The sequence below is a fragment of the Lipotes vexillifer genome, unplaced genomic scaffold (assembly GCF_000442215.2).
Source record: "Lipotes vexillifer unplaced genomic scaffold, Lipotes_vexillifer_v1.1 scaffold1068, whole genome shotgun sequence".
NCBI lineage: Eukaryota > Metazoa > Chordata > Mammalia > Artiodactyla > Lipotidae > Lipotes > Lipotes vexillifer.
The window spans coordinates 239,232-265,748 of record NW_006789049.1 but is presented as its reverse complement, the minus strand read 5'-3'; the positions used below and the strand labels follow the sequence as shown (position 1 = coordinate 265,748).

At 38.5% G+C, this 26,517-nt stretch overlaps 1 protein-coding gene across 1 annotated transcript in view; it reads left to right on the top strand.

Moving 5' to 3' along the window:
• Nucleotides 1–685: 685 nt before the first annotated feature.
• Nucleotides 686–26,517, top strand: part of RBM27 (RNA binding motif protein 27) — a 71,303-nt gene continuing 45,471 nt past the window's right edge. Inside the window, exons 1-6 of the mRNA XM_007462393.1 lie at nucleotides 686–912; nucleotides 12,473–12,591; nucleotides 14,839–14,963; nucleotides 23,036–23,127; nucleotides 23,792–23,985; nucleotides 24,962–25,222. Of these exons, the coding sequence (XP_007462455.1) occupies nucleotides 854–912; nucleotides 12,473–12,591; nucleotides 14,839–14,963; nucleotides 23,036–23,127; nucleotides 23,792–23,985; nucleotides 24,962–25,222 (850 nt within the window). The 5' untranslated portion in view covers nucleotides 686–853. The remainder of the gene's footprint in view (nucleotides 913–12,472; nucleotides 12,592–14,838; nucleotides 14,964–23,035; nucleotides 23,128–23,791; nucleotides 23,986–24,961; nucleotides 25,223–26,517) is intronic.

Below are 26,517 nucleotides of genomic sequence, written 5' to 3'. Positions count from 1 at the left end.
ATTGGAATCCTTTTTCTTCCTAAATAAAAAATATATTTAAAATACTGGTAAAATTGAAATGGCCTCAGCTTTTTACAACCGTTGCGCCACGTTTTAAAAATGACGATTATTGGACTCCAAGGCATGGTTGCCATAGCATTTTGCATAATTTAAGCACAGCAGCAAAAGATACCGGTATGTGTGCCGAGCAAAATGAGTGTACGAGGAAAAAAAGTAAAATGTTGCGTTTTGTACGATATGTCGAACGTGAACGTATTGCACGTTGTGTTGCAGATTTACTACAGCTGAGTCATTTCGGGACACGAGTGTGTGCTTCCAGGAAAAAAAGAGAGGAAGGAGCCAGGCTGAGGGTCTCGCCGGGTTCCCCCACACACTTCCAGCAGCAGACAGCGGTATTCCGCGGCGGTCGGCGGCGTGGTCAAAAAAAAAAAAAAAGGCGCTGCGGCCCCTTTAAGAGCCACAGCACCTTCTCCAAGATACCATCTTGCACCAGGAGTTCACTTAAGCTCTCTACCTACCTTGCTAAATCCCTCCTCCTTCACTGGTTACGACAAGCGGGAGGGGCGAACGAGCCTTTTCATTGGCTTTGCGCGCACGGCCCCTCTGTCTCCTATTGGTTCCCGCGCCCGCCAGTCGACGCTGTCTCCCGCCCTCTCGTGCCGTCGTGCTACGTTGAGTGAGGGCTCTTGGGTTAGTTCCTGTTAGGCCCCGGCCGGGGGAGTAGGTTGAAGTCTCCTAAGATGCCCGGTGGGCTGGGGCACCGAGAGCTGTGAAGAAGGCTTCAGGAGGCGGCGAGGGGCGACCCGCGGCAGGCCCGAACAGGAGCGGCGGCGGAGCCCGCCTTCCCTCCACCATGCTTATAGAAGATGTGGATGCCCTCAAGTCCTGGCTGGCCAAGTTATTGGAGCCGATGTGAGTGAGGCAGGCTGGGCCGGGGCTGGCGAACGTGGGCGTTAGGGGCCCGCGGGGGTGTGGGGGGAGGGGAAACGGCGTGGGGGAGGGCGGAGCGGAGGGGCCGCAGTCGGGAGGTCCCGGCGACGTCTTCTCTGTAGTACTATCACCATTGCTTCCAGGGACTGGAAGAGGCCATTTCTTCCAGTAAAATTGTATTTAGTATTGACCTCTGGGACTAAGATGCTGCCACCACTGCTGCCATGACTCTGATGCTGCTGTTACCGTAGTGTCAACACTAGCCAATCTGCTCTGAGGACCCCAGGCTGAGTGCGTCGTGTTCATGGTTGCACGTGGTCCTGACAGAAATGGTGACAGAGGAACCATCACTGTCACTGGGTTATAGTGAAAAGTAAGATGAAACAAGGCTCTGGAACATGGTGAATTTGTTGAGAGGCACGGTTGTCGGGTGCAGCGCAGCCTGTGATGCGTGGACACACGTGCACTCGTTTAAGCAGGCCATCTGTGCGCTTGCAGCCTGTGTCCATTTCCTGACTGAACATCCATGTGTATTCGGTGTTCACGCTGACACTGGATGGGGGGGGGGGGGGGGAGGAGTGCGGGGAGGACTGTAAGGGTTTTTTAAATGTAAATATTGGGGTGCTCAAAGGGGCTGAAGGAAGTGAGGAAATTTAAAACATTGCTCTTTGAGAACAGGGAGAAAGCGGGGCTGTCGAGGGATTTTAAAATTTGAATATCGGGATCTTGAAGGGAGTATCAGGATACCAAGGGCTTTACAAATAATATTATTACGGGACTAAAAGATCTAGAAGCAGAGTATCGAGGACCTTTTGAAAACGTGAGAGGAGAAAGGGAGAGTAGGGACATTGAGAGACGTATAGCGATTACTGAGTTCTAAAGGTTCAGGAGTATTGAATTAAAATAGGGTAGTTGAAAGGGATTTGTGGGCATCGAAATGTTTTAGGAATTATTGGGAACCTGATAAGCCTGTTGAGGGATGTTATTATTGAGGAGTTGACAGTGCCAGGAGAGCTGATGATTTTTAAATACCGTTAGGGGTTGGGAAAATTGAGGTTTTTGTAAGTTTGATTGGGGGTTGAAAGGACTACCCTGGTATCTAATATTATTGGAGGACGAGCTGGGAGGGGTATACCGGCAGCTTCTAGGGATTTTTGGTTACAGGTATTGGAGTGATAAAAGGGGGGGCGGGTAGTAGGAAGAATGAGTTTTGTAAGTCCTGAGAGGGCAACTGAAGATATTGGGGTGTAGGATTATCGGTGCGGGGCTTGTTTTTTAAAAAATATTTTGGGTAGTGTTGTGGAAATATTGCTGGGACCCTTGAAAGGAATAGCGGCAGTATCAACTTTTGGTTGGTTTTGTAATCATTTTCAAGGGGCAAGGTTGTGAAGTTCTTATTTGGGACACTGGGGCACAGGTAGTCTCTGAAACACATCTCCATGAGCAAAGAGGGAAAGCTGGAGGGAGGGTTGGAGAGAGGTGCTATCTCACCCTCTCGGGAAGGAAGGCATGGGAAGGGATCATTTGCTGCCCCCTTGTCATTTCTCCTTCTTACTTATCCTCCTAGTGGAGGGGAGGGCTTTCTGGCTGAAAGAAAAGGGGTACATGAAGAGAAGGGCACGCTTTGATTCATTAGATCAGATCACTTTAGTGGAAAAATTGAGTTTTTGCAGAGGCGGAAAGAAGGGGTAGTTGGGGAGGTGTGGAGGTATGGTGAAGTTGGGGCTGTTGGGAGACAGCTGCTTCCCTGTTTGTGTATTTCCTTGTCCTCCTGAGAAACCCTGTTAACTAACTTTTGTTGTTTTGCTGTTTTGGTTTCTTGGGTTGGGATGGTAACACTTAGGAAGACTCATCTGTAGTCCAGTGTGTCAGCCTTGTGAAGGAGGTAGGATGGGAAAGGGAGACAGCATTAGGAGCATTTTGATGTCTGAAATGATATTTATTTGCTTTCTGAGGACGAGGAGTGTGTGAGTAGAGCACAGGTATGAATAAATGTACACTAAGGGCCTCTGAGTTTTATATTAGTGATGGTCTGATTAAAGTGAAAGGGACTTCTGGACACCCTTGAAAGTTTTATAGAAGAATATGGGCCTCTTGAGTGTTCATCATACTTTCCCCACACACAGTAACAAGCTTGGAGCACAAAGATGGAAATGAAGGTGGGAAATCATGAAGTAGATTTAGTGAAATTGACCATATATGGAAGAGGCTAGAAATAGAAAAAGGTCTATTAGAATATTCTTTACCTTTGTGTTTTTAGTTTTTTGGTAGAGATCCTTTTGAAAGTATTAAATGTGTACTTTATGTTTTGGGTAGAAGGTGACAAGTTTTAACATTATAGTTAATTGCTATTTTTTTTTAAAGTTCCCTGAAATGTTTTGGTCTGGGTAAATGTTTTTTGGTTTCTTTCTTAATGTCAGAATTTAGTTTGGGTGGGAACTTAAACCTCCTAAGGGTGTTTCCACTAGGGTTTTTTTTGACTATTTACACTGATTTTTTCATAGATATTCTGTAATTTACATGGGTAAAAATTATCTTTCAAAATGATTATTTCTGTTTAGTTTCCCCATTTGTTTTGAGTTATATGTTCAAGTTAAAGCTCACATCATGCAACTTTTCTTTTTTTTTTTTTTTTGCGGTACGCGGGCCTCTCAGTGTTGTGGCCTCTCCCGTTGCAGAGCACAGGCTCCGGACGCGCAGGCTCAGTGGCCATGGCTCACGGGCCCAGCCGCTCCGCGGCATGTGGGATCCTCCCGGACCAGGGCACGAACCCTTGTTCCCTGCATTGGCAGGCGGACTCTCAACCACTGCGCCACCAGGGAAGCCTGCATCTTTTCTTCTAATAAAAATTTTGTTACTTTTTTAGGGTTAAAAAAGATCTAAAGTCACTGCTTAGACTTTAATAATACAAATGATTTTCCTAGAACTACAAAATTAAAATACTTATTTTTAACTCATATAAGTAATGATTTTGGATGAAGGTGTTAATAAGAAATAGTAAATGCAAATGCCGAGGTCACGTATATTTTCATTCTTAGTATGTTGTCATGGGAGATTATTTTTTGTTTAGACATCCTAAAATGTAATAAATGATATGCTGAAGTGGGTTGTATTTGTAAATTTACTTTTTGCATGTTCCAGATTCAAGAAAATTTTCATAGGAGATTGGCATGTTGCTACAACATAGCATTTCAGAGCAGTTGTTAGGCTTTCATATAATGTAGTTGCAGTGGATATGTTGGAATCATACTGTAGCTGTGTACATCATTTCCTATTGCACTTTCTTATTTAGCTTAATTTGAAGTTAACTCAATTTAGGGAGTTCCCTGGCGGTCCAGTGGTTAGGATTCTGAGCTTTCACTGTCATGGGCCCGGCTTCAGTCCCTGGTCTGGGAACTAAGATCCTGCGAGCCACACGGGTGGCCAAAAAAGAAAAAAAAGTTAACTAAATTTATAAAAGTTTTTGATTTTTTAGGGATTTTTAAGCATGGTCCACCTCGTCATAGTGAAACGAAGGCACGTAACAGGATATTACTAAGCCAGTCCAGTTTGTATGTGATTATTCCCTGTAGACAAATAAGAAATCTCATGCTGTTAGAGCTTATCTGTTTCCTTCCACTCCTTTTGTAGGTGTGGGACTTATCTATTACTTTACTAGAGAAAAGCAGAAGGAGGGAGGCGAGAAGAAATGACTCCTTAACTGGCTGTGAGAAACCCAGTACCATTTTTGTTGGCAGTGCAGTAAAGGGGAGAGAAACCATCTTAGGCAAGGAGTTTGTCTCTTCCTACCACTGCATGAACAGACTGAACCCACAGATCTTCTTTGGGGTCCTCATCTTTCTTCACTTTCAAAACCTCCTAGGTATCCTAGTTATAGAGACTGTGTAGGGATTATGCTTAAGTAGGACATGTTGGATTTCTTTTTATTAGAAATAACTGCTCATTTTAAGTATTTGGACTCCTTAAAGGTAAGGGTCTAAGTAAACCTCGGGGATAAATCAATCACTAGAGAAATTTCTACAAGTTTAGAAAATGTTCAGGCAAGCATTCTTCAACAACAAACATGCGTTTCTACCAAAAATGCTGTCTTTAATGAGGAATGTTGTAAGTTATTTATATTACATATATTAAATACGTACAGATACATCTAATTTACTGCTGCTTGTTAGGCTTATTGTAAAAATTTGTCTTGTGATCATCTTTGTAATGTATAGAAATATTGAATCACTGTGTTGTGCACCAGGAACTAACATAAGTGTTGTAGGTCAATTTTACTTCAAAAACAAACAGACAAACTCATACAAAAAGAGATCAGATTTGTGGTTACCAGAGGTGGGGGGTGGTGGGAGGGGAATTGAAGATAGTCAGAAGGCACAAACTTCCAGGTATAAGTACTAGGAAAGTGAAGCATGACTAATATAATTAATACTGCTGCGTTACATATGAAAGTTGAGAGTAAATCCTGACTTCTCATCACAAGGAAAAAATGTGTATTTTTTCTTTTATTTTGTGTCTGTATGAGTGATGGATGTTCACTAAATTTACTGTGGTAATCATTTCATGTATGTAAATCAAATAATTAATGCTGTACACTTCAGATGTATATAGTTCTGTATGTCAATTATATCGCAATAAAACTGGAAGAAAAAAAAGCTATGAATAACAAAAAATTGTCCTGATAATATGTTTTAAAAAGAGTGATGGGGTTTGTAATATTTTTGGACAGTTGTATCCATCTGTTTATCATCTATTTTAGTAGAGCATCATTATGTGACTTAGGGCATTTAGCTCCTAGTTCTGTATGTGATTCACTGTTTGACTTTGGAGAGATTGTCTAACCTTCCTGTATTAAACAGAGTTAATATGAGTATTATGATGCAGGCTATAAAAAGTGCTTTGTGTACCTCAGAATCATTAAATATAAATGAAATTTTATGGTTTTTGAAATGTGAAAATATGTTGAACTCTTTTTGCCAAAGTATTTTACTTACTAATGTTAAGTGCTGCTGCCTCTTACAAAGTAATCAGTCTAGTGCATGACAGGGTTAGATTCTCCTTACAGGCCCTATAGGTAGGGACAAGAATTGCTAGTGAAAGGACTTGGTGTGCAGTTTCTGTGAGTTCAGGTCTTTGTAAAAAAAAATGCACCAGGAGATTGACTGTTTCATTTCTGAGTATGATGGAAAAGGCAGCAATAAGGTTCATTGAGGTCATTTTATGACTCTGTGGTCAGCGGGTGTGTACTTGGGTTGAACTCTAAAGTTTACATGCTGCTTATAGGTTTGCAGTCCTTATCAAGTTAACTCTGACTAGTAATCTCTGCAGTTGCTCAAATGGGAAGAAAAATCATCATGTAGCAGCTGTTAGATCACATCTCCCTGATAAATAAACTACAAGGGTAAAATGACTATTTTGTAAATATGTTCTTAAGATCAAAAAGTAGTGATAATTTTCGTAAATGTATGTAGTGGCTTTATAGAATTGGTGTGCCTCTAAAGTCCTGTGGGACTTGTTTAAGGAGGCCGTTCACTATTTCACAGAAAGAGACTTATTTTGACCGGAAGACTTCTTGGCAAGTTATAGTATACTAAGTTAGGAAGGTGTTTGTTCTTATGTCCTTTGGTCCGCCTCCTATATATTTCTGACTTCATTCTCCCTGGCCCAATTGTAGGCTAGAAGCCATATATTGCTTTTATAGCCTTATGTTTCCTACCACTGTCTTGTCTCATCCTCTCACAGTGTTGTTACTTCATTATTAATCTCTTTTTTTAAAGCATTTGATATTTTGTACTTAATTATTTGTTTTCATTTCCATCTCTTAGCCTTGTGACTGCAGGGCAAGGTCTGTCTTGCTCAAAGTAATTCCATTACCCAGCAAGATGCTTGGCATTTTGTTAAGACACAGTAAATGTTTAAATGAATCAATGTCCTCATATGTATATTTAGGTTGGTCACAATTAGAAAAGTAAGATTTTGTTTTAGTAGTCTAATTTTCTGGGTGTGCTTAGCTGCACTAGGAGCCATAGTCCAAGTATCACAATGAGATACAACTGAGAGTCATGTATTTTCCCCTCCAGATAAATCTAGGGATATTTTCTCTTATATCATACTCATTTATGAAAGCCCCTAATTAATGAAGGGGAGTATGAAAGCTTTCATTTGAAAGGAAGTAGAAGTACCAATATTTGTGTTTCTTAATATGAGTTCACAGGTTCTTAGAAATTAATAGTTATTTATTCACTTATACTCTGATAAAATCAACTCAGATTTTACTTATTTTTCCAGTACTTTCTTATCAAAGGAATATTCTGAACATAGATCTCAGTGTCAGACTTCCTGTTTTTTTACTTTTTTATAAGTAGAAATAAAAGCATTGCATTACAGAAAATGTAGAAGGGACAGAAGAGGATAAAATTATTTGTATATATTTCTAGTTTCTCTTCTGTGTATGAACTTTCATGTAGCTGTAATTAGACTCAAATGTAAAATTTTTTTTATTTTTGGCTGCATCGGGTCTTTGCTGTGGCACTTGGGCTCTTCGTTGTGGCGCGCGGGCTTGTCTCTAGTTCTGGTGCACAGGCTCCAGGGCACGTGGGCTCTCTAGTTGAGGTGCACGAGCTCAGTAGTTGTGGTGCGTGGGCTTAGTTGCCCTGCGGCATGTGGGATCTTAGTTCCCTGACCAGGGATTGAACTCGCATCCCCTGCATTGGGAGGCGGATTCTTTACCACTGGACCACCAGGGAAGTCCCTCAAATGTAAAATTTTTTGTCTTGATTTCTCCAGTTGACGTTAGCATTTTAATATTTGTGTATTGTTTCTATAACCACTTTGGATGCCTAATGTTTCATAAACATTCAACAATAAGAGTGGTTACTTTGAGTTTACTTTTTCTGTTAAAAATAATGCTGTTTTTATATAATACATGTATATGTATTTAGTGTCTCTTAGGTACCCATAATATTTTCTACGTTTGGCTTTGTTTCCTGAGGTTTGTTTCCCATAAGTACAACTACTAGTCAAAAGAGTATGGACATTTTTTTTAAATTAATTTATTTCTTATTTTTGGTTGTGTTGGGTCTTCGTTGCTGCACGTGGGCTTTCTCTGGTTGCAACGAACGGGTGCTTCTCGTTGCGGAGCACAGGCTCTAGGTGTGCAGGCTTCAGTAGTTGTGGCACGCGGGCTTAGTTGCTCCGTGGCATGTGGCATCCTCCCAGACCAGAGCTCAAACCCGTGTTCCCTGCATTGGCAGGCAGATTCTTAACCACTGCACCACCAGGGAAGTCCTAAGTATGAACATTTTTAATGGCTGTTGATACACATTAGGATCAGGAGGTTTTTTTCCTGTGGCCCAGTAGCGTAGTCATTAGTTGTCTCACCTCTGATGAAACAAAAATCACACTGAGGTAGAACGTAAAACAGCCCACATTCAGAAACATGTAGATTTTTCTGAAAATGGATGAGGTTTAGGTAGCCTTGGCTTTTTCCTAAAGTAGTTAGTGGTGTTTCTTGGCTTGGGGTTTAAGGTAAGGGAGAACCTTTACTCTTTGTTCTTGGGATTGGGTATATATCTAAATCTGTAAAGCTGAGGTCCTAGCTCAGTAGATGTGTCAGTACCTGCAATGGAGATTTCATTTAGAAGGAAAAAGACAAATTTGAGGTTTTTACATATAAGACATTTTTAGGACAATATTTCTGTTCACTTTCCCTAATAAAAATTAATTCTAGTCAATTTTTATTTTTTAAATTAAAAGATAGATAATTGAAACGTTCTTAGGACATTATTATGCAAGATGTGAATTTTAAGGAATCCTCATTTGTAACTTCCATTAAACTTAGGAAATTTCTTTCGTTGGTTCTTTATTTTAACTGAAAGGTGATTATTGGTTGAGACTTAGAACATATTAATTTGTTGTGCAGATAAACATTAGAAAAATGTATATGCTGTGATAGATTTTACTTGCATGGAATTGCAGCTGAGTTTTAGTTCCACAGGTAAGCTGTCTGCCTGCTCTTGAATGGATCACATGATTTGTCTTTACATATTTACAGATTTAGGTATCTATAAAATGAATAATAATTGATTGATTATGCTGTTAGGGTCTTAAAGACTATAGTAGAATAGTAATTTTAGGTGGATATTATTACCTTTTCTGATCTCTTTGTTATAATGGAAGTCCCTTTTTGTCTAGAAATGTGTGTATTTAACATAGCCATGGCTCCAGAATTTTAAAATCTCTTTCTTTCCAAAATGTACTTGTCCCTGTAGTTAAACAGAAATGAATTTCCATAAGCTTTGGTTACAAATGAAGAGCTAAAAGGTTTTAAGTACTCTTCTTGCGTACTGCTTTTTGTGTAAGAGAAGTAGGAAGTGGCCCTGCATTTGATCCTGTCAAGGATCTTAATCATGCTCAGATTTTTGTGACACACTTCTGGAAGTCTTGTTGGGCTACTATTAGTATTGGTACCATAGCTGCTACTATATTGTAATTGTCAGTTTTTAAAGATTATATGGTAAGTGGTGATGAAAGAATAAATAAGATCAATCATAAAGGTACAGAAAATTACAGCACAAAACTCCCTAATGTATTTAAGTTTCAACATGACTCATTATATCAGACTGGCATTTCCTTCACAGTGCATTTATGGATACGTATTAGGAGCTGTTAAATTTAAATGGTCCCATTCCTTTGTCTGTAAACATGCTTTTGTATTTGGTGCAGAATTCTAACAGTTATTAACAGTCAGTCGTTCACTCACATTAAACAAATATTTAGAATCTGTGATCACTCTTTTTTCTTGGTGTCTAGTCTTTTTCTATTCTTTTACCTTCTTGTAACTATTCATCTTGAGGTTTTTTGGCTACGCGCAGGCCTTCTCTAGTTGTGGTGCACGGGCTTCCCATTGTGGTGGCTTCTCTTGGTGCAGAGCACGGGCTCTAGGGCACGCGGGCTCTAGAGTGCAGGCTCAGTAGTTGTGGTGCACGGGCTCATTTGGTCCGCGGCATGTGGGATCCTCCCGGACCAGGGCTCAAACCCGTGTCCCCTTCATTGGCAGGCGGACTCTTAATGACTGCGCCACCAGGGAAGTCCCCCATCTTGAGTTTTAACACTATCACATCAAGACGTATTTCATCAGAAGCAACCTAACTCTGCATTTGTTTTTCAGAGTCTGAATACTAAATATATGTATAAGATATCTGGGTTTGTTTAACTCACCTCATTTATCCAGTAATCTGAGTTTTGCCTGTTTTTGCCTGTTTCTCACTTGCCTGTTTTGCCTGTTTCTCACTAGATACTTCATATCCTTACCCATTGTTATACCTGTTAGGTCATGAGACTCCTATAACATTGGGGAAAATAACATTGCTTCTTTTCTTCCATTCTTACTTATTTAAAAAAGTCCTTTCTCTCTGTGTTTAGAATATCTTCCTTATCCAGGATCTGAGCTTTCTAAGTAAAGGTAGAGATGTAATTTCTTTTTCCTCTCCTCCATTTGAATGTTGATTAGAACTATACTGATCAAACGTCTTACTGTTCTCAGGAGTGAAATGAAGTCTATCTACACATCTCTATTTTAAGGTGTTTATGGAGGTGCCAAGGTGGGCATGGCATGGGTAACATTTTTTTTTTTTTTTGTGGTACACGGGCCTCTCACTGTTGTGGCCTCTCCCGTTGCGGAGCACAGGCTCTGGACACTCAGGCTCAGTGGCCATGGCTCACGGGCCCAGCCGCTCTGCAGCATGTGGGATCTTCCCGGACTGGGGCACAAACCCGCGTCCCCTGCATCGGCAGGCGGACTCTCAACCACTGCGCCACCAGGGAAGCCCGGGTAACATTTTTTGAAGGTGGAAATGCTATATATCCATTTTAGAATTTAGCAGTTGGATTTACTAAGGTAATCTGTTCATAATTCTCCAAAATATAATAGTTTTTACTTAAAAATTCCAGCTTTCTTTTAATTAACATGTAGCTCATCATATGTATACTTATACTCCTAGTGCACTTTGACCTTTGCCCATCGTTTTTTTTTATAGTTTTGAGTTTTGTAAAATTGACAAAATTGCAATTTGGTCTCTTAGAATTTGGTACATAAATGAGCATGGATATTTAAAGAACCAGCCTTGCCTGAAACAGTGTTAATATTGACAATGAAAAAAGTCTGCTATTTTATTGGAATTATTAATTTTAAAAGTATACATTACACTAGAAAGGAAGTAAGGGTGCTGGTGCTTGTTTTTTATTTACTAATCTCATAAAGTTATTGGAAATGTGATTGATACCTTGAACTGAAACTTTTTAACTTTCTGATTGATGGTAGAGGCCCAAGGATTATAGAATAAGATTAAGTTAGATTTGAATAGTGTACTATAGGGATATGATCACTTTGCTTGCATAATGATTTTATTTACTGTCATTCTGAATTTTTTCATTTTACCTTCACAACAGTGCTGTGAAACCACAAAGGATATGTTACTTAAATGTACATTTATGGGGAAAATAGAATATAAATATATAAGTGTGTGTATAAATATCTTTTTGGGGGGGGCGGGGTATGCGGGCCCCTCACTGTTGTGGCCTCTCCCGTTGCGGAGCGCAGGCTCAGCGGCCATGGCTCACGGGCCCAGCCGCTCCGCGGCATGTGGGGTCTTCCCGGACTGGGGCACGAAACCGTGTCCCCTGCATCAGCAGGCGGACTCTCAACCACTGCACCACCAGGGAAGCCCTAAATATTTTTTACAAAATGGAAACTTTCTATTTCATGTAATGTATATAAAATGTTAAGTCTGGCAGATTGCTACTCAAGGATCATGTGCCGCCCTGGCATAGGAGATAATTTTGAATGTCAAAGTCAGGTTACTACTACTGACTAGAAAAAAAAAAAAAAGTGACGTAGACAAAGGTTATCTCTGCTGCCCTTTCACCACTTCTCTTGTCCTTTCTGTTCTCCCGGATCTTTTCTTTCTTGCTTATAGCTGCTGAAGTGTTTGCCAATAAAATTTAAGGTGACATCCTTCTTGTGTTCTCACTTTTTATCTTAAAAAGATCCTTAAGATACTCACTGAAAAGATTAGTAGTGGAAATTGATTGCCGTTTTTAGATGTTGGTGCTTGGGGTTATAGGGAATGGGGAAAGCTGTCGCATCACACTTTCCCTGCTTCTTCCTCATTGATGTGGAACAAATAGTTCCTGAGGATACTGATAGTGCTTCTACAGGCTGGGAGTCAAGCTGCAACTTAAGGGGCCATTGCCACTCTTTTCCTATTACCACTGAGAGCAAATAAATGTAGATTTGGTCCAAAATTCTGCGTATGATTAGAACATTGAAAATAGGAGACAAATTATTTTATAAGAATAAGCAGAAAAAGAAAAACTTACTTGTACTATATATATGCTCTTTGTTAAAATAGTCGCTTTGTTTGCAGTCACTTTTTAAAATAAAGTTTTTGGCTTAAAGCTTTCTAAAATAGGGGTGACTTCATTAATGACATCAGTGTTTGAAAAAAAATGTTTAAAAATTTTTGTTTTCTCTTTGTTTAACTAGATGTGATGCTGACCCATCAGCCTTAGCCAACTATGTTGTAGCACTGGTCAAGAAGGACAAACCTGAGAAAGAATTGAAAGCCTTTTGTGCCGATCAACTTGACGTATTTTTACAAAAAGGTAATTATTATAGGCCTTCAACCAAGTATTTAAGTAAAGATTTTAAATTTAAAACTTCCTGATAAAATCTTGAAGATAAAGCTTGAAAGGAAGGAAATTGGTCAGGGTCCTTTAAATACTTGAATATACCTATTCATGCTTAATTATTTATTGTGTATTTTGGCAAAACATTTTTTCCCTTTCCTTCTCTGCTTCTCTCCTATATTGAGGCAGTGGTAACTCAAATGCTTTTTAGGTGAATGAGTCCCTTGCAGCTTGTGGTAGAGCCTGGTTGATGGCTGAGGGGTAGCAATTTAAGGATAATGAAGTTGCTTGTTCTTACTGTTTATTAGGACAATGAAGGTATCTGTTTTTCTTCTTGGCTGGGGCTTCTTGATATCAAGAAGAAATGGGCATGATCCTCTTCTCTTTGTGTCTTTAACTTCATCATCTTATCAAAGTCTTGTCCGTAGTCTGCGGAGCTTACTAGGGGCCTCCCTGCTGCTTCTCTGACCTCATCTCTTACCATTCCCCCTCACTTTTTCTATTCTAGCCACATTGACCACCTTGCTGTTTTTTCAGCATGGCAGACATGTTCCCAGCTTCGGGCTTTTGAACACTGTTTACCCTTGCTTGAAACCTGGTTTCTTATGGTTTCTGGTCTCTTCTCAAATGTCATCTTCTCGAGTGGTTTCCCCTGAGCATCCTGTATACAATACAGTATACCCCATACCCCTAATCACTCTCTCTTCTTCCCAACCTTGCTTTATTTATTTATTTTTTCATGGCACTTGTTATTCCTTGTCATGTTATATGTTTATTTGCCTGTTTATCTATGTGTATCTCTTTCCCCACCTCCCCTTTGTCTTTCCATTTGTTGAGATTGGTGACTCAGAACCTACAGGCTTGGCATGTAGAAGATACTCAGTAAATATTGTTGAATGGGCAAACAGGAGTGTGGATAATTCATACTTACTAGTTGATCTAGCTGTTGATGATGAGACGATACCCTTTAACTCAAATATTTACTGAGAAAGAAAAGATAGTAAATATGGCTTCTCAATCTAAAACACAGGATTACATATTTTGGGGGGTATTTTAAAGGCTTTTTATACATAATTAATCTAATACAGGATTCTACCAGTACTGATGAATATTTTCTTTCCTAAATGTATGAATTTATATTACTTAGTTTTAATTAAAGATAGTAATGATATATGTCTTTTAAATTACAAAAGTAGTACATGTTTTAAAAAAATGCTTTAGAAATACAGAAGCATATTAAGAAGGTCTTCTGATCATGAAGGCTTTTGAATGGTCTGATTAATTTGCCTTAAAGTTATGTGTAACAAGAGCTCACAATTTTATAGTCATGGAAAATGCTTACTGCACAAATTAATAGCATAAAAAAGTTTATGAAAAGATGCTTTTCTGAAGAAAAATTAATTTGACATTTTAGAAATAGCTATTTATGTAAAATGTGTAATAGTTGCAGTGTAAGCAGAGTCTGTGTTGTACTTTTGATATGCTCTTTAGCTGTTCCTGAGGGGTAGGTCCAATGAAAGTGATTTAACTTTGGTTTGAATAACATAATATAAATATTTTGACATTTAATTTGTCATAAATTCATCTGTTTCTCCCCATTCAGTTAGTCTGAAGAGTTACAAAATAGAGCATCCCTTAAGTAAAACACAAAATGATATTTTCATATCACTTCTCATGTCAAAGTTTATTTTTCAGCTGAGTTAAAAATATTTTTAAATTTTTGAGTAGGCAGTACATTTAATCTAACAATATAATGGTATGCCATGAAAAGTCTCTCTCACCTCATCTGCTCCCTTCCCACCTCCAGTGCATAACTTGTCATTTTTATGTCCTTTCAGGGTTTTTTTTTTAATGCGAATATAAATAGATAAAATATTTAATCTTCTATCTTTGAGAGTTGATATTATCAGTACGCATTCTTTTTATAGCCACTCTGTGTTCTGTTCAGTTGTCATATAATTCATTAAATAGTCTCTTATTCATGGACATTTGGGTTGTACATACTCAAACAAGCAATCTTGCATATAAATCATTCTGTACATGTGCAAGTATGTTCAAAGGGTTTTAAAACCCAGAAGAGGGGTTCTCCCCCATAAGGGTTAGGCTCATTTTTAGTTCCACCGGCAGTGTATGAGATGTCCCACTTTCCTCAGCTTTGCCAATAGTGTTGTCAAACTTTTGGTGTTTGTTTGTGTAACACTTAAATATTATTTCCTCTCCTAGAGACTTCAGGTTTTGTGGATAAACTATTTGAAAGTCTCTATACTAAGAACTACCTTCCACCTTTGGAACCAGTTAAGCCTGAGCCAAAACCACCAGTCCAAGAAAAAGAAGAAGTTAAAGAAGAGGTAACGCAGAGTTTTCTTTTGCTTGTGGGCGCTTCTTAGATCTTATTACCAGTATCATTCTTAGCTGGTAGTTGGCCTCTTTAGAGCTCTCTTGATGGAAGTTTCTGGGTTTTGGGCATGGTGCAGATTCTTTATCAGGGCTTCTTAGTTCTTTGGACTTGAGGAGTTGGAAGAATTTCAGATAGCTTGTTTAGTGTTACAAGAAATATTTTAGTAATATTGAGGAGTTCAGGGAAATCTTTTCCAGTGACTTTTAGAAAAAGAAAACTTGGTTAAAAATAGGCTTGACTGGGCTTCCCTGGTGGCGCAGTGGTTGAGGATCTGCCTGCCAATGCAGGGGACACGGGTTCGAGCCCTGGTCTGGGAAGATCCCACATGCCGCGGAGCAACTAGGCCCGTGAGCCACAACTACTGATCCTGTGCGTCTGGAGCCTGGGCTCTGCAACAAGAGAGGCTGCGACAGTGAGAGGCCCGCGCACTGTGATGAAGAGTGGCCCCCACTCTCCGCAACTAGAGAAAGCCCTCGTGCAGAAACGAAGACCCAACACAGCCAAAAATAAATTAATTAATTAATTAAAAAAAAAAAAAACAGAAAAAAACATTAAAAAAAAAAATAGGCTTGACTACCTCAATGAGAAGCACCGCAACGAAGAGTAGCCCCTGCTCACTGCAAGTAGAGAAAGCCTGCGCAGCAACAAAGACCCAACGCAGCCAAAAAAAATAATAAAATTAAAAAAAATAAAATAGACATGACTGAAAGTAAAGTATTAATGAAACCTCAAGAGAAATCATTACATCATTTTCATGTGAAGAGAAACCATTTCTTCTTTTTTAACCATATAGTTTTTTTTAGTTAATGGAATTATAAACATCACTTTCAACATAGGAAAGAAAAGGAAAATAAATGTTTTTACAGTGTTGAAGTATAAAAACATGATTTAGATGGTAGTCTGATTGTTTGAACCAAGGAGGAAATTGTACAGAGTTCATTTGTAATTCTTTTTATATATAGATATCGTAGTATTTAGTATTACATGATGAGAATATGGGCTCCAAAATTAGGCTGTATGAATTAAAATAGTAGCTTTAAAATAAGTTATTCTTTGTTTCATTTTCACATCAGCAAAATGATGATCATAGTAGTACTTATCTCATTGAGGATTAAATGAAATTTATACACCACCCCCCACCCCACACCCTAGTCCAGTGCCTGGCACATAGATGTTGGTTATTATATAGAAGTATTTCCCAACTTTTGTTTTTATTATAATTATTTAATAAACTTTTTATTGGGGAATAATTTTAAACAGAAAAATTACAAGAATACTACCCCAAAACACCTGTTTGTCATCTACCTGGATTCATCTGTTGAAGATTTGCCCTGTTTGCTCTCTTTATATATCCTCACCCAGAACTATTTTTTTCTGAATCATTTGGGGGTAAGTCAGATACATCATGACCCTTGATCCCCAAATACTCTGTGTATTTCATAAGAATAAGGATATTCTCTTAGATGGCTTTAGTACCGTTATCAGTTTCAGTAAGTTTAACATCTATAAAACACTTAAAAAAATATATTTATTTATTTATTTGGCTGCACTGGGTCTTAGTTGCGGCATGCAGGATCTTCATTGTGGCTTGCGGGATCTTTTGGTTGCGGCATGTGAACACTTAGTTGTGGCATCCAGGATCTAGTTCCCTGACCAGGGATTGAACCCAGGCCCCCCTGCATTGGGAACATGGAGTCTTAGCTATTGGGCCACCAGGGAAGTCCCCTAACATCGATAAAACACTTTAATCTACTGTCTTCTTCTACTGTTTTCCAGTTTTGTCAATCGACCCAACAGTGTCCCTTTTTTATAGCATGTTTTTTTTCTCTCCAGTACAGGATTCATTCTGAAGATCATATGTTGCATTTAGTTGTCATTTCTGATACATTTTTATCCTCTTTTTTTTTTTTTTTAATGGCTACACCATGCAACATGCGGGATCTTAGTTTCCCTGACCAGGGATCGGACCTGTGCCCCCTGCAGTGGAAACGCAGAGGCTTATCCACTGGACCACCAGGGAAGTCTCTTTGATACAGTTTTACATGCTAGCTTGATTGAACTGATCCAACATTAAAAGAAAACAAAACGTAGCTATACTTAATTAAGATCACTTGGGCTTCCCTGGTGCTGCAGTGGTTGAGAGTCCGCCTGCCGATGCAGGGGACGCGGGTTCGTGCCCTGGTCCGGGAAGATCCCACGTGCCGCGGAGTGGCTGGGCCCGTGAGCCATGGCTGCTGAGCCTGCGCGTCCGGAGCCTGTGTGCTGCAGCGGGAGAGGCCACAACAGCGAGAGGCCCTCATACCGCAAAAAAATTAAAAAAAAAAAAAAAAGATCACTTGAGATTACTGTCACTTTTTTGTTTTTGGCTCATGCTCTCTAGTTGTCTCGTAAAGTCTTTTTAAAATAGAAGGGGCATGCAGCTAGAGATTATCATACTAAGTGAAGTAAGTCAGAAAGAGAGACAAGTACCGTATGATATCACTTATATGTGGCACAAAATATGGCACAAATGAACCTATGAAACAGCAACAGCATCATGGACATGAGAACAGACTGGTGGTTGCAAAGGGGGAGGGGGCTGGGAGGGGTGGATTGGGAGGTTGGGGTTAGCAGATGTAAGCATTTATATATAGAAAGGATAAACAACAAGGCCCTACCGTATAGCACAGGGAATTATACTCAATATCCTATTATAAACCATAATGGAAAAGAATATTAAAAAAAAGAATATATATATGTATAACTGAGTCACTTTGCTATATACAGCAGTAATTAACACAACATTATAAATCAACTGTACATCAATTAAAAAAAAAAAAGGGGGCTCCCAGTATGTTTCTTCAAGTAATGGAAATAGGAAGAAACTTTACTTCCATACTTGATAGTGTATAATTTTTGGTTTAAGGTGTAGGTTAGGGAATTCCTGGCTCCCCAGTGGTTAGGACTCCGCGCTTTCACTGCCGAGGGTGTGGGTTCAGTCCCTGGTCAGGGAACTTAAAAAAAGGTATATGTTAAATGTTTTTATAATAAGCTAAAATTTTTGCAGCGTATGTTCTTTTTTACAGTCATTGAAGGTCAGTGGATTGGAAGTGTTTGTTTGAAGGACAGTCATTTGAATATGAGGAAAATTGCATTATTTTGAGTTTTGAAAGAATAGTTTTAAAAAACCAAATTGTTGCAGTATTTCATTTTGTATCTTTGTAGTAAATTCTAATTTTGAAAATTATGAAAAATGGATTTCAGCTTCTGTATAACTACCCCAAATGATGCTGTCTGGCATTTTCCCCATTTTCTAAGCTTTTATACGTAACTTAATTGTCATTACTAACAAATGATAGCTTGTAGAATAGTGTGTAAATATAGTAGTTTATAGTAGTTGTTAGACAACATTGAAGGAAGGGGATTTGAGGTAGCACTGCCTTTGGCTAATTATCTCTTTTTCTGGTCTGTGCTCAGTTGATGCAGTTGCTCTGAGCATGGGAGCAAATCTGAGGACTAGCTGTTTTAACTTTCTCCCTTGGTCCCCAGCTACACGGTACCATCAGTTTTACAATAAAACTATTGGTCACACAGGGAACCGGGTGAGAGAATTTGGATCATTGGCACAACTCATCCTGGGGCTGGAAAAACACTTGGTATATATGTGCCATAATTTATGAAGCACAGTGTGTTCTATCTGCATTTGGAAAATTACTTCTGAATCTGCTGTGGTTATAATTAGCTGTCATCAAACCCTTTACCCTGTCTGTCTGAGTTCATGAACATGCAAAAGAATAATCATGAAAATAGTGGATCTTTGATATTATAATTCCTTATTCACACTATATTACAATCATCTGAAATGTTAGAAGGCAGTTTTTCTTAGACCCACTGCATGGATTTATGACTGGAAATATGAGAGCCTCTGGCACAGTTTTTCCCCTGTTTGGTTTTTCTGAAAGTACCTTTATTTCACTTAATTTAAAAAAAAAAACACCCCATTTTAGAGACTTTTCGGTACACGTCAAAAGGAGACAGAATAGTTTAATGAATTCCCAGTATTCATCACCCCAGCAGCTCATCAATCCAGGGCCAATCCTGCCTCATCCACATACCTGTTTAGTATACTTTTATATCTAAAATGGTCCAGTGGAATGGAGGCTTTCAGATTTGTATAGCCCTGATAGATGAAGATAATAAATAATTAAAAAGTCTTAAATATGTGTGTAATGATCAAACTTCTAAAAGAAGATGTGAGGTAGAAGAATTTAAGTCAGGTGGATAACATAGAAGAAAAACTTTTAAAATTAGCATGTCTGGTCATAATCTGATTCTGTAAAGAAATTTACTTTTCATATTCTTAGAATACTAGGCTCAAAGTAGGTAAGAGGTTTTGGAGTATGAAGCCTTTACATATACTTCATATTAGTTCAAGAAAAATGTGACAGTTTAGTGCCGTGTAACTCATTTCAGAGTAAAAGTTTTAAATAATTGTGGAAAAACATATCCTTACTGCAGGAAGTTCTGGAAATTTTATTTAAAATAGAAAAGAATACAGATTATTTTTGTTTAACTTATATAAAAAGTTTTTATTATGAAAATGCTTGAAAGAAGGCAAAATGTAATGAGTCCCCATGAAGCCCTCATTTCCTCTTCAATAATTATAGATCCATGGGCAGTCTTTTTCTGTACCTTCAACTACTTTCCATCCTCTTAAATTATTTTTAAACAAATTCCTGACATCATATTATTTCATCTGTAAATACTTAGCAGGTATCACTAAAAGGTTATATTTTTAAAGCCCCCAAGTATTCTTTCTTTTTTTCAAAAAAAAATTATTTTTATTTTATTTATTTTTGGCTGGGTTGGGTCTTTGTTGCTGCTCACGGGCTTTCTCTAGTCGTGTCGAGCGGGGGCTACTCTTCGTAGCAGTGCGCGGGCTTCTCATTGTGGTGGCTTCTCTTGTTGCGGAGCATGGGCTCTAGGCATGCAAGCTTCAGTAGTTGTGGCACGCAGGCTCAGTAGTTGTGGCACGCGGGCTCAGTAGTTGTGGCTCTTGGGCTCTAGAGTGCAGGCTCAGTAGTTGTGGTGCACGAGCCCTTAGTTGCTCTGTGGCATGTGGGATCTTCCTGGACCAGGGCTCGAACCCATGTCCCCTACATTGGCAGGCAGATTCTTAACCACTGCTCCACCAGGGAAGCCCAAGTATTCTTATCATGTATAAAAATAACAGTAACTTCTTAATGTCATCAGATACTTAGTGTTTAAATTTCTATTTGTTCATAAATGTCCATTTTTTCCCCATTTGTTTGAATCAAGATCTGAATCAAGTTCGTTGAACTGCCTTTTTTTTTTTCAATTCCCTCTTTCTCATTCTCTTTCACTTCCCTCTCCCCAGGGTTACTACTACTCTTATTTCTAATACCATGTAGTCCTGATTTTTCCATTTTATGTTACAAGAATCACATAGACTTTTTTTTTTATCTGTACAAATCAAGCATTTTATTTAGTTATATAGCAAGGGAGCACTCCTTTTTCTCCACTTAAATATCATGCTTGAGATTTAAAATCATGTTTGGTAGTGTACTGCAGGATGCTAAATGAGACTTCACCCATATTGCTTTGGATTTCTTATCTTTTTAGGTTTTCCATCACCCATTAGAACGATTAGTTTAGCTTCCGTAACCTAAACTTGACACTTCCTGGATGTAGAAGTCATACAGTCCTTTGTCTAGCTTCCTTGTTAGCTCGTTATTTTATGAGATTCATCCATATTGTGCATGCCCTTTGACTTTTTTAAAACAGCTTATTGAGGTGTAATTCACCAACTTTACAAGTCACCTATTTAAAATGTACAAATGTGATGATTTTTATTGTATTCAGAGTTGTGCAGCCGTCTCCACAATCCATTTTAGAACATTTTCATCCTCCAAAAAAGAAACCCCATACTCATTGTCATCACCTTCCAAGTGCTTCCCTCCCTAGCCCCCACCCCAGGCAACCTCTAATCTATTTTCAGTCTCTATGGATTTGCTTACTTTGGACATTTCATATAAATGGAATTATACAGTATGTAGTCTTTTGTAACTGGCTTCTTCCACTTAGCATAATGCTTTCAAGGTTCCTCCAGGTTGTAGCACGTATCAGTACTTCTCTTTATTTTCGTGGATGAATAGTACCCCATTTTATGAATATATCACATTTTCTTTTTTTTTCTTTTTTCTTTTTTCTTTTTTTTTGTGATACGCAGGCCTCTCACTGCTGTGGCCTCTCCCGTTGTGGAGCCCAGGCTCCGGACGTGCAGGCCCAGCGGCCATGGCTCACAGGCCCAGTCGCTCCGCGGCATGTGGGATCTTCCTGGACCGGGGCACGAACCCGCATCCCCTGCATCGGCAGGTGGACTCCCAACCACTGCGCCACCAGGGAAGCCCCACATTTTCTTTATCCAGTCATCAGTTGATGGATATTTGGATTAATAGGCAAATGGTTAATACTTTTTGCCTATCATAAATAATACTGCTGTGAACATTCATGCACAGGTTTTTGTTTCGTTTTATGCTTTTATTTCTCTTGGCTCCTTTAACTTTTTAAGAATAGTTTTTCCTATTAGAAAAACTAATTAGAAAGTAGTTTAGACAATTAGTTTCCAGGACTTCCCTTGTGGTGCAGTGGTTAAGAATCCACCTGCCAACGCAGGGGACACGGGTTCAATCCCTGGTCTGGGATGATCCCACATGCTGCGGAGCAACTAAGCCCGTGCGCCACAACTACTGAAGCCCGCGCCCCTAGAGCCTGTGCTCCGCAACAAGAGAAGCCACTGCAATGAGAAGCCTGCACACCATGACGAAGAGTAGCTCCCGCTCGCCACAACTAGAGAAAGCCTGCTTGCAGGAACGAAGACGCAACGCAGCCAAAAAATTAAAAATTAAAAAAAAAACGAAAACTAGTTTTCTAAAATTAGAAAAATTCAGAGTGAATTAATACATGTCCATCGAAAAAACCTTAGAAAATACAGAACAGCAAAAAGAAGGAACAAGTTCTCCAAGTTGATGTATTTTAAGTCTCTTTATATCTTTAAATTCCCCCATCATACTTACCTGTATATCTACCTCTTCTTCCTTTCTTCACCCTCTTTTTTTTCCTTAAATTTTGTTTTGTTGAAGAAACTCAGTCATTTGTCTTACGGAGTTTTGACTCTGGATTTTGCTGATTGCATCCTCTGTATTTCCTGTAAATTGGTAGAAAGAATGATTTTTAAATATAGTCTAATAATTGTAGAGTGTTTTTGTCAGCACCATATGGTTGCCATATTGTGGCTGCCATTTTATGTTGCCTGAGTTTTACTAAATTGTTATCTTCTGTTCCATTCATTCACTTGCTTATTTGTGTATTTTAAAATGAGCTTCTCCATTAGATGGGCATTTGTTTACCTCTTCCAAATGTCTTTATTTCTTTTCTCTCTGGTAAAGGCCATATATTTGTTTTGAGATTAACTTCTGTTTAAAAACTATAATAGAATCACTAGTTCTCTATTTCTGGTCAATCTTGACTGTTAAGTTTTAAAAGAAGCCTTAACATTTCCAGTAATTCCAATACCATTTTTCCATAATTCACATGAAATACTTAGTTTTATAGCAGTGGTTAACTTAACCATTTGTTCCCAGAACGTTTTCTGTGAAATAAATCTGAAGTTCTCCCCAAATGAATTAATGTGTGAATATAGTTTGTAATTAGGAAAACACACACCATTTTACTATATGATACTTAGAGATTTGCTGTTTTTACTGTTTCGGTTTAAAGAATGAGTTGCTGTTTTCCTCCTATTCTCTACCTTAAGTTAGCATTTAAAAATTAACATATTGCTGTTAAAGTAATTTCAGCATCTTTTTTACTTCTTCCTGTTGACCAGCCTTTGGGGATGAGATTTGACTTCAGTATTTCAGTATATTTGTGCCCTCTCGTGTGCCAGAAAGATTATCAGGTGGATGTGTTTTATAATTTATAGAAAGACTCTTCTTGTTTCTAATGAATATTTTCATGTAGGTATTTCAGGAGCCAGCAGAGGAAGAACGAGATGGCAGAAAAAAGAAATACCCTAGTCCCCAGAAGACTCGTTCAGAATCTAGTGAACGGAGGTTTGTGTTTATTTTTAATTAGGAAGACATTGAAAACTCACTTTTCAGTTACCTTAGAAGGGCATTAAAGGGATTTTTAACGTATGCTCTTCTCCTCTCTCTATGCTGATTAAAGAAAAAAAATGTTTTTCCTTCCATTCCCTCTGTTTTTTGTCTTTGTCATACTTTCTCTTCCTTTTATAAACAGTCTTCATTATGTGCTTTCCGCAAGAGCTCAGGGGTGGGAGCAGTCTCCTTAGAGAATATTAATGAAATGTTCCATTTTGTTAGGGGTGCTCAGTATTAAAATCATCTGTAGCATTTTCTTACAAGTAGTGCAGTTTATATGTTGAATCATCAGCCTACCATCAAAAAAATTAGTCTTTGTTTAGGAAAACTTTGTTTTGAGCCTTTTGTCTTTTCTAGTTTTAAATATGTTTTTCCTCTTACCCCTCCCCATACTTTGGATTCACCTCTTTTTTTCATTTCTCCCCACCCAGTGTACTTGAAGGGAATGTTTTTTTCTTTTTATATAATGGATTAGAGGAATTATATGGTGGTTTTATGGCTTTCTGGAAAAGTATAGAAGCTATGAATTTTGGTGAATCGAGGATATTTCATACTACTGATTTTTCAGACTTGGTTTCTATAGCATACATATGGCTTTCATATCTGTGTATTATAGGACACGTGAGAAAAAAAGAGACGATGGCAAGTGGAGAGACTATGACCGGTACTATGAGCGGACTGAATTGTACCGTGAGAAGTATGACTGGAGAAGAGGCAGGAGTAAGAGCCGGAGTAAGAGCCGAGGCCTGAGTCGAAGTCGGAGTCGAAGCCGGGGGCGCAGCAAAGACCGGGATCCCAATAGGAATGTTGGTGAGTCCATGAGGCTTCCCCAAAAAGCTCCGTAGTTGCTTATCTTCCTATATCACAAGGGTGCCAGAGTGTCCCTTAAAAGTAAATGTACCTTTAATATGTTTGAACAATGTAAAATCTGGAATTGTCTCAAAAAACTTGATTTTTGTTACAAAGACAAGGCTCTATTCTCAGGTTGGAGTCAAAGGAGTTTGACTAAAAAGAAGCTATCCATAAGTGTATGTAACTTAAGTCACGTTGTATAGTTGAAACAAATGTCCTTTAGTCAACAAAGCTGTTACTGGAGGAAGAGTGTTGCCTGCTCCCCTACCCCCACCCCCGACTGAAAATAATTGATTTGCTTTAAGGTTGCTTAGAGTATTTAAAATTAAAAAGAAAGAAATTTAAGTAGATTACTGGGATCCCAACCACTGATCTCCCAGGATAGCAGTTTGGAAGTCAATTCTTTTTTTTTTTTTTTTGCGGTACGCGGGCCTCTCACTGTTGAGGCCTCTCCCGTTGCGGAGCACAGACTCTGGACGCGCAGGCTCAGCGGCCATGGCTCACGGGCCCAGCCGCTCTGCGGCACATGGGATCCTCCCGGACTGGGGCACGAACCCGCGTCCCCTGCATTGGCAGGCAGACTCTCAACCACTGCACCACCAGGGAAGCCCTGGAAGTCAATTCTTGGATAGCATTCTTTTTTTTTTTTTGGATAGCATTCTTATTAAATATCAATAGAGAAGCAGGTCTTTCTTCATTTTATATTGATGTTGATGTTATAAAAGATGATTTTATACAAGTTACTGGTCAAAATATGTCACACTGTTGATGTTCCTGGTTTTAGAATATATTAATAATGAGAGCACTTTGAAATATGGACAGTTCAGTAAGTTTACTTCAGTATTCTCATCTTTTCTGTGAGAAAATAAATGTAGTTTAAGAACATAATGTCTGATCTTATTTGTTTCTTGTTTTTATTTTGTCTCTGAAGCAGAACATAGCGAAAGATCAAAGTTTAAGAGTGAGAGGAATGACTTGGAGAGTTCCTATGTGTCTGTGTCTGCACCACCTCCGAACTCTTCTGAGCAGTATTCCTCTGGGGCACAGTCTATTCCCAGCACTGTTACTGTGATCGCACCTGCGCACCACTCTGAAAACACAACGGAGAGTTGGTCTAATTACTATAATAATCATAGCTCTTCCAATTCTTTTGGTCGAAACCCTCCACCAAAGAGGCGATGCAGAGATTATGATGGTAAAAGTTCTCTTCTATATTGTACCCAAAAGTACTAGTAAAGCAAATGTTGCTAGTAGTGCATACCTTTTCATTACAGTCTGGATTTTATTAAAAGGGGTGAATGAGGAGAATCTCGTTTGGCATATACTTCTTGTTGGGTGTAATAGTTTGGCTCTTGTTAACAGATGTTTAAATTTTACCCTTTAGTTTGTTTTTTGTTATTCTTGTTACTTCAAACACTATAAGTATACCACAGACTTTGGTAGACACTAGGAATTTTAATTTTTTTGTGTGGTGTTTGTCCCTGGGAATTTGCTAATAAGCATGTATAACCTACTTAAAATTTTAACTTGCTAACTTTCCATTTGAATGAATGGATCAGGCTGTGTGTGTTCGTGCATTTATTTTAATTTTTTATTATGGAAATATTTAAATATTTACAGAAGTTGACAAAATAATATAATTAACCCTAGTGTATCCATGATCTCACGTCAACTCATGGGCAATCTTGTTTTTGTGTATACTTCCACCACTTCTCCCTGGCCTGTATTATTTGAAGCAAATAACAGACGTCATAACATTTTTTCTCTAAATATAGAATGTATATATTTTTATATTTTATTTATTTTTAAGTAGGGAATAGAATCACATGATTCAGGCATTAAATCACTCTCACCCTGGTCTTCCAGCCACGAAGATCTCCTTCCCAAGGACAGTTTAATGCTGTCAATTTCTTGTGTCTTTCCAAACATAGTCTTTGCATGTGTACGTAAACAAAAACATATATTTCCCCCACTTTCTTTTTTACATAAATGCTAGTATACTATATACTATTCATACTTCATTCATACTATGCATAATGTTTTTTTCACTTAGCAGTATTTTCTGGAGTCATCCTGTGTTAATATATAAAGAGCTTCCTCAGTATTTTTTACACTTCTTAGTATTCTGTATGTACAAAAATGTGTTTAAACCTGTTTCTTTTTGATGGCACTTTTGAGGTGTTTCAAATATTTTGCTGTTACAGACAATGCTGCAGTGAATAACCTGGTACATAATGCTCAGTTGAATAATTTAAAAGTTTCAATTCCTAGATATAGCAAGAATGGTTGCTTTAGTATAATAGCAAGAAAGTAGATAGTTGAAAGTAGATCATCTAATTCAAGTTCCTTATCCCTCCCCACCTTTGTTAAATTGTTATTTAAAATATCTGAATTTTTATTATGAAAACTCAGTAGCGAATGGGTTAATCTAATAGTGGTTGGTAGCCTGTTTTTGATCCAGTTATTTGCTATCTCAACAAAGTGTAGTCT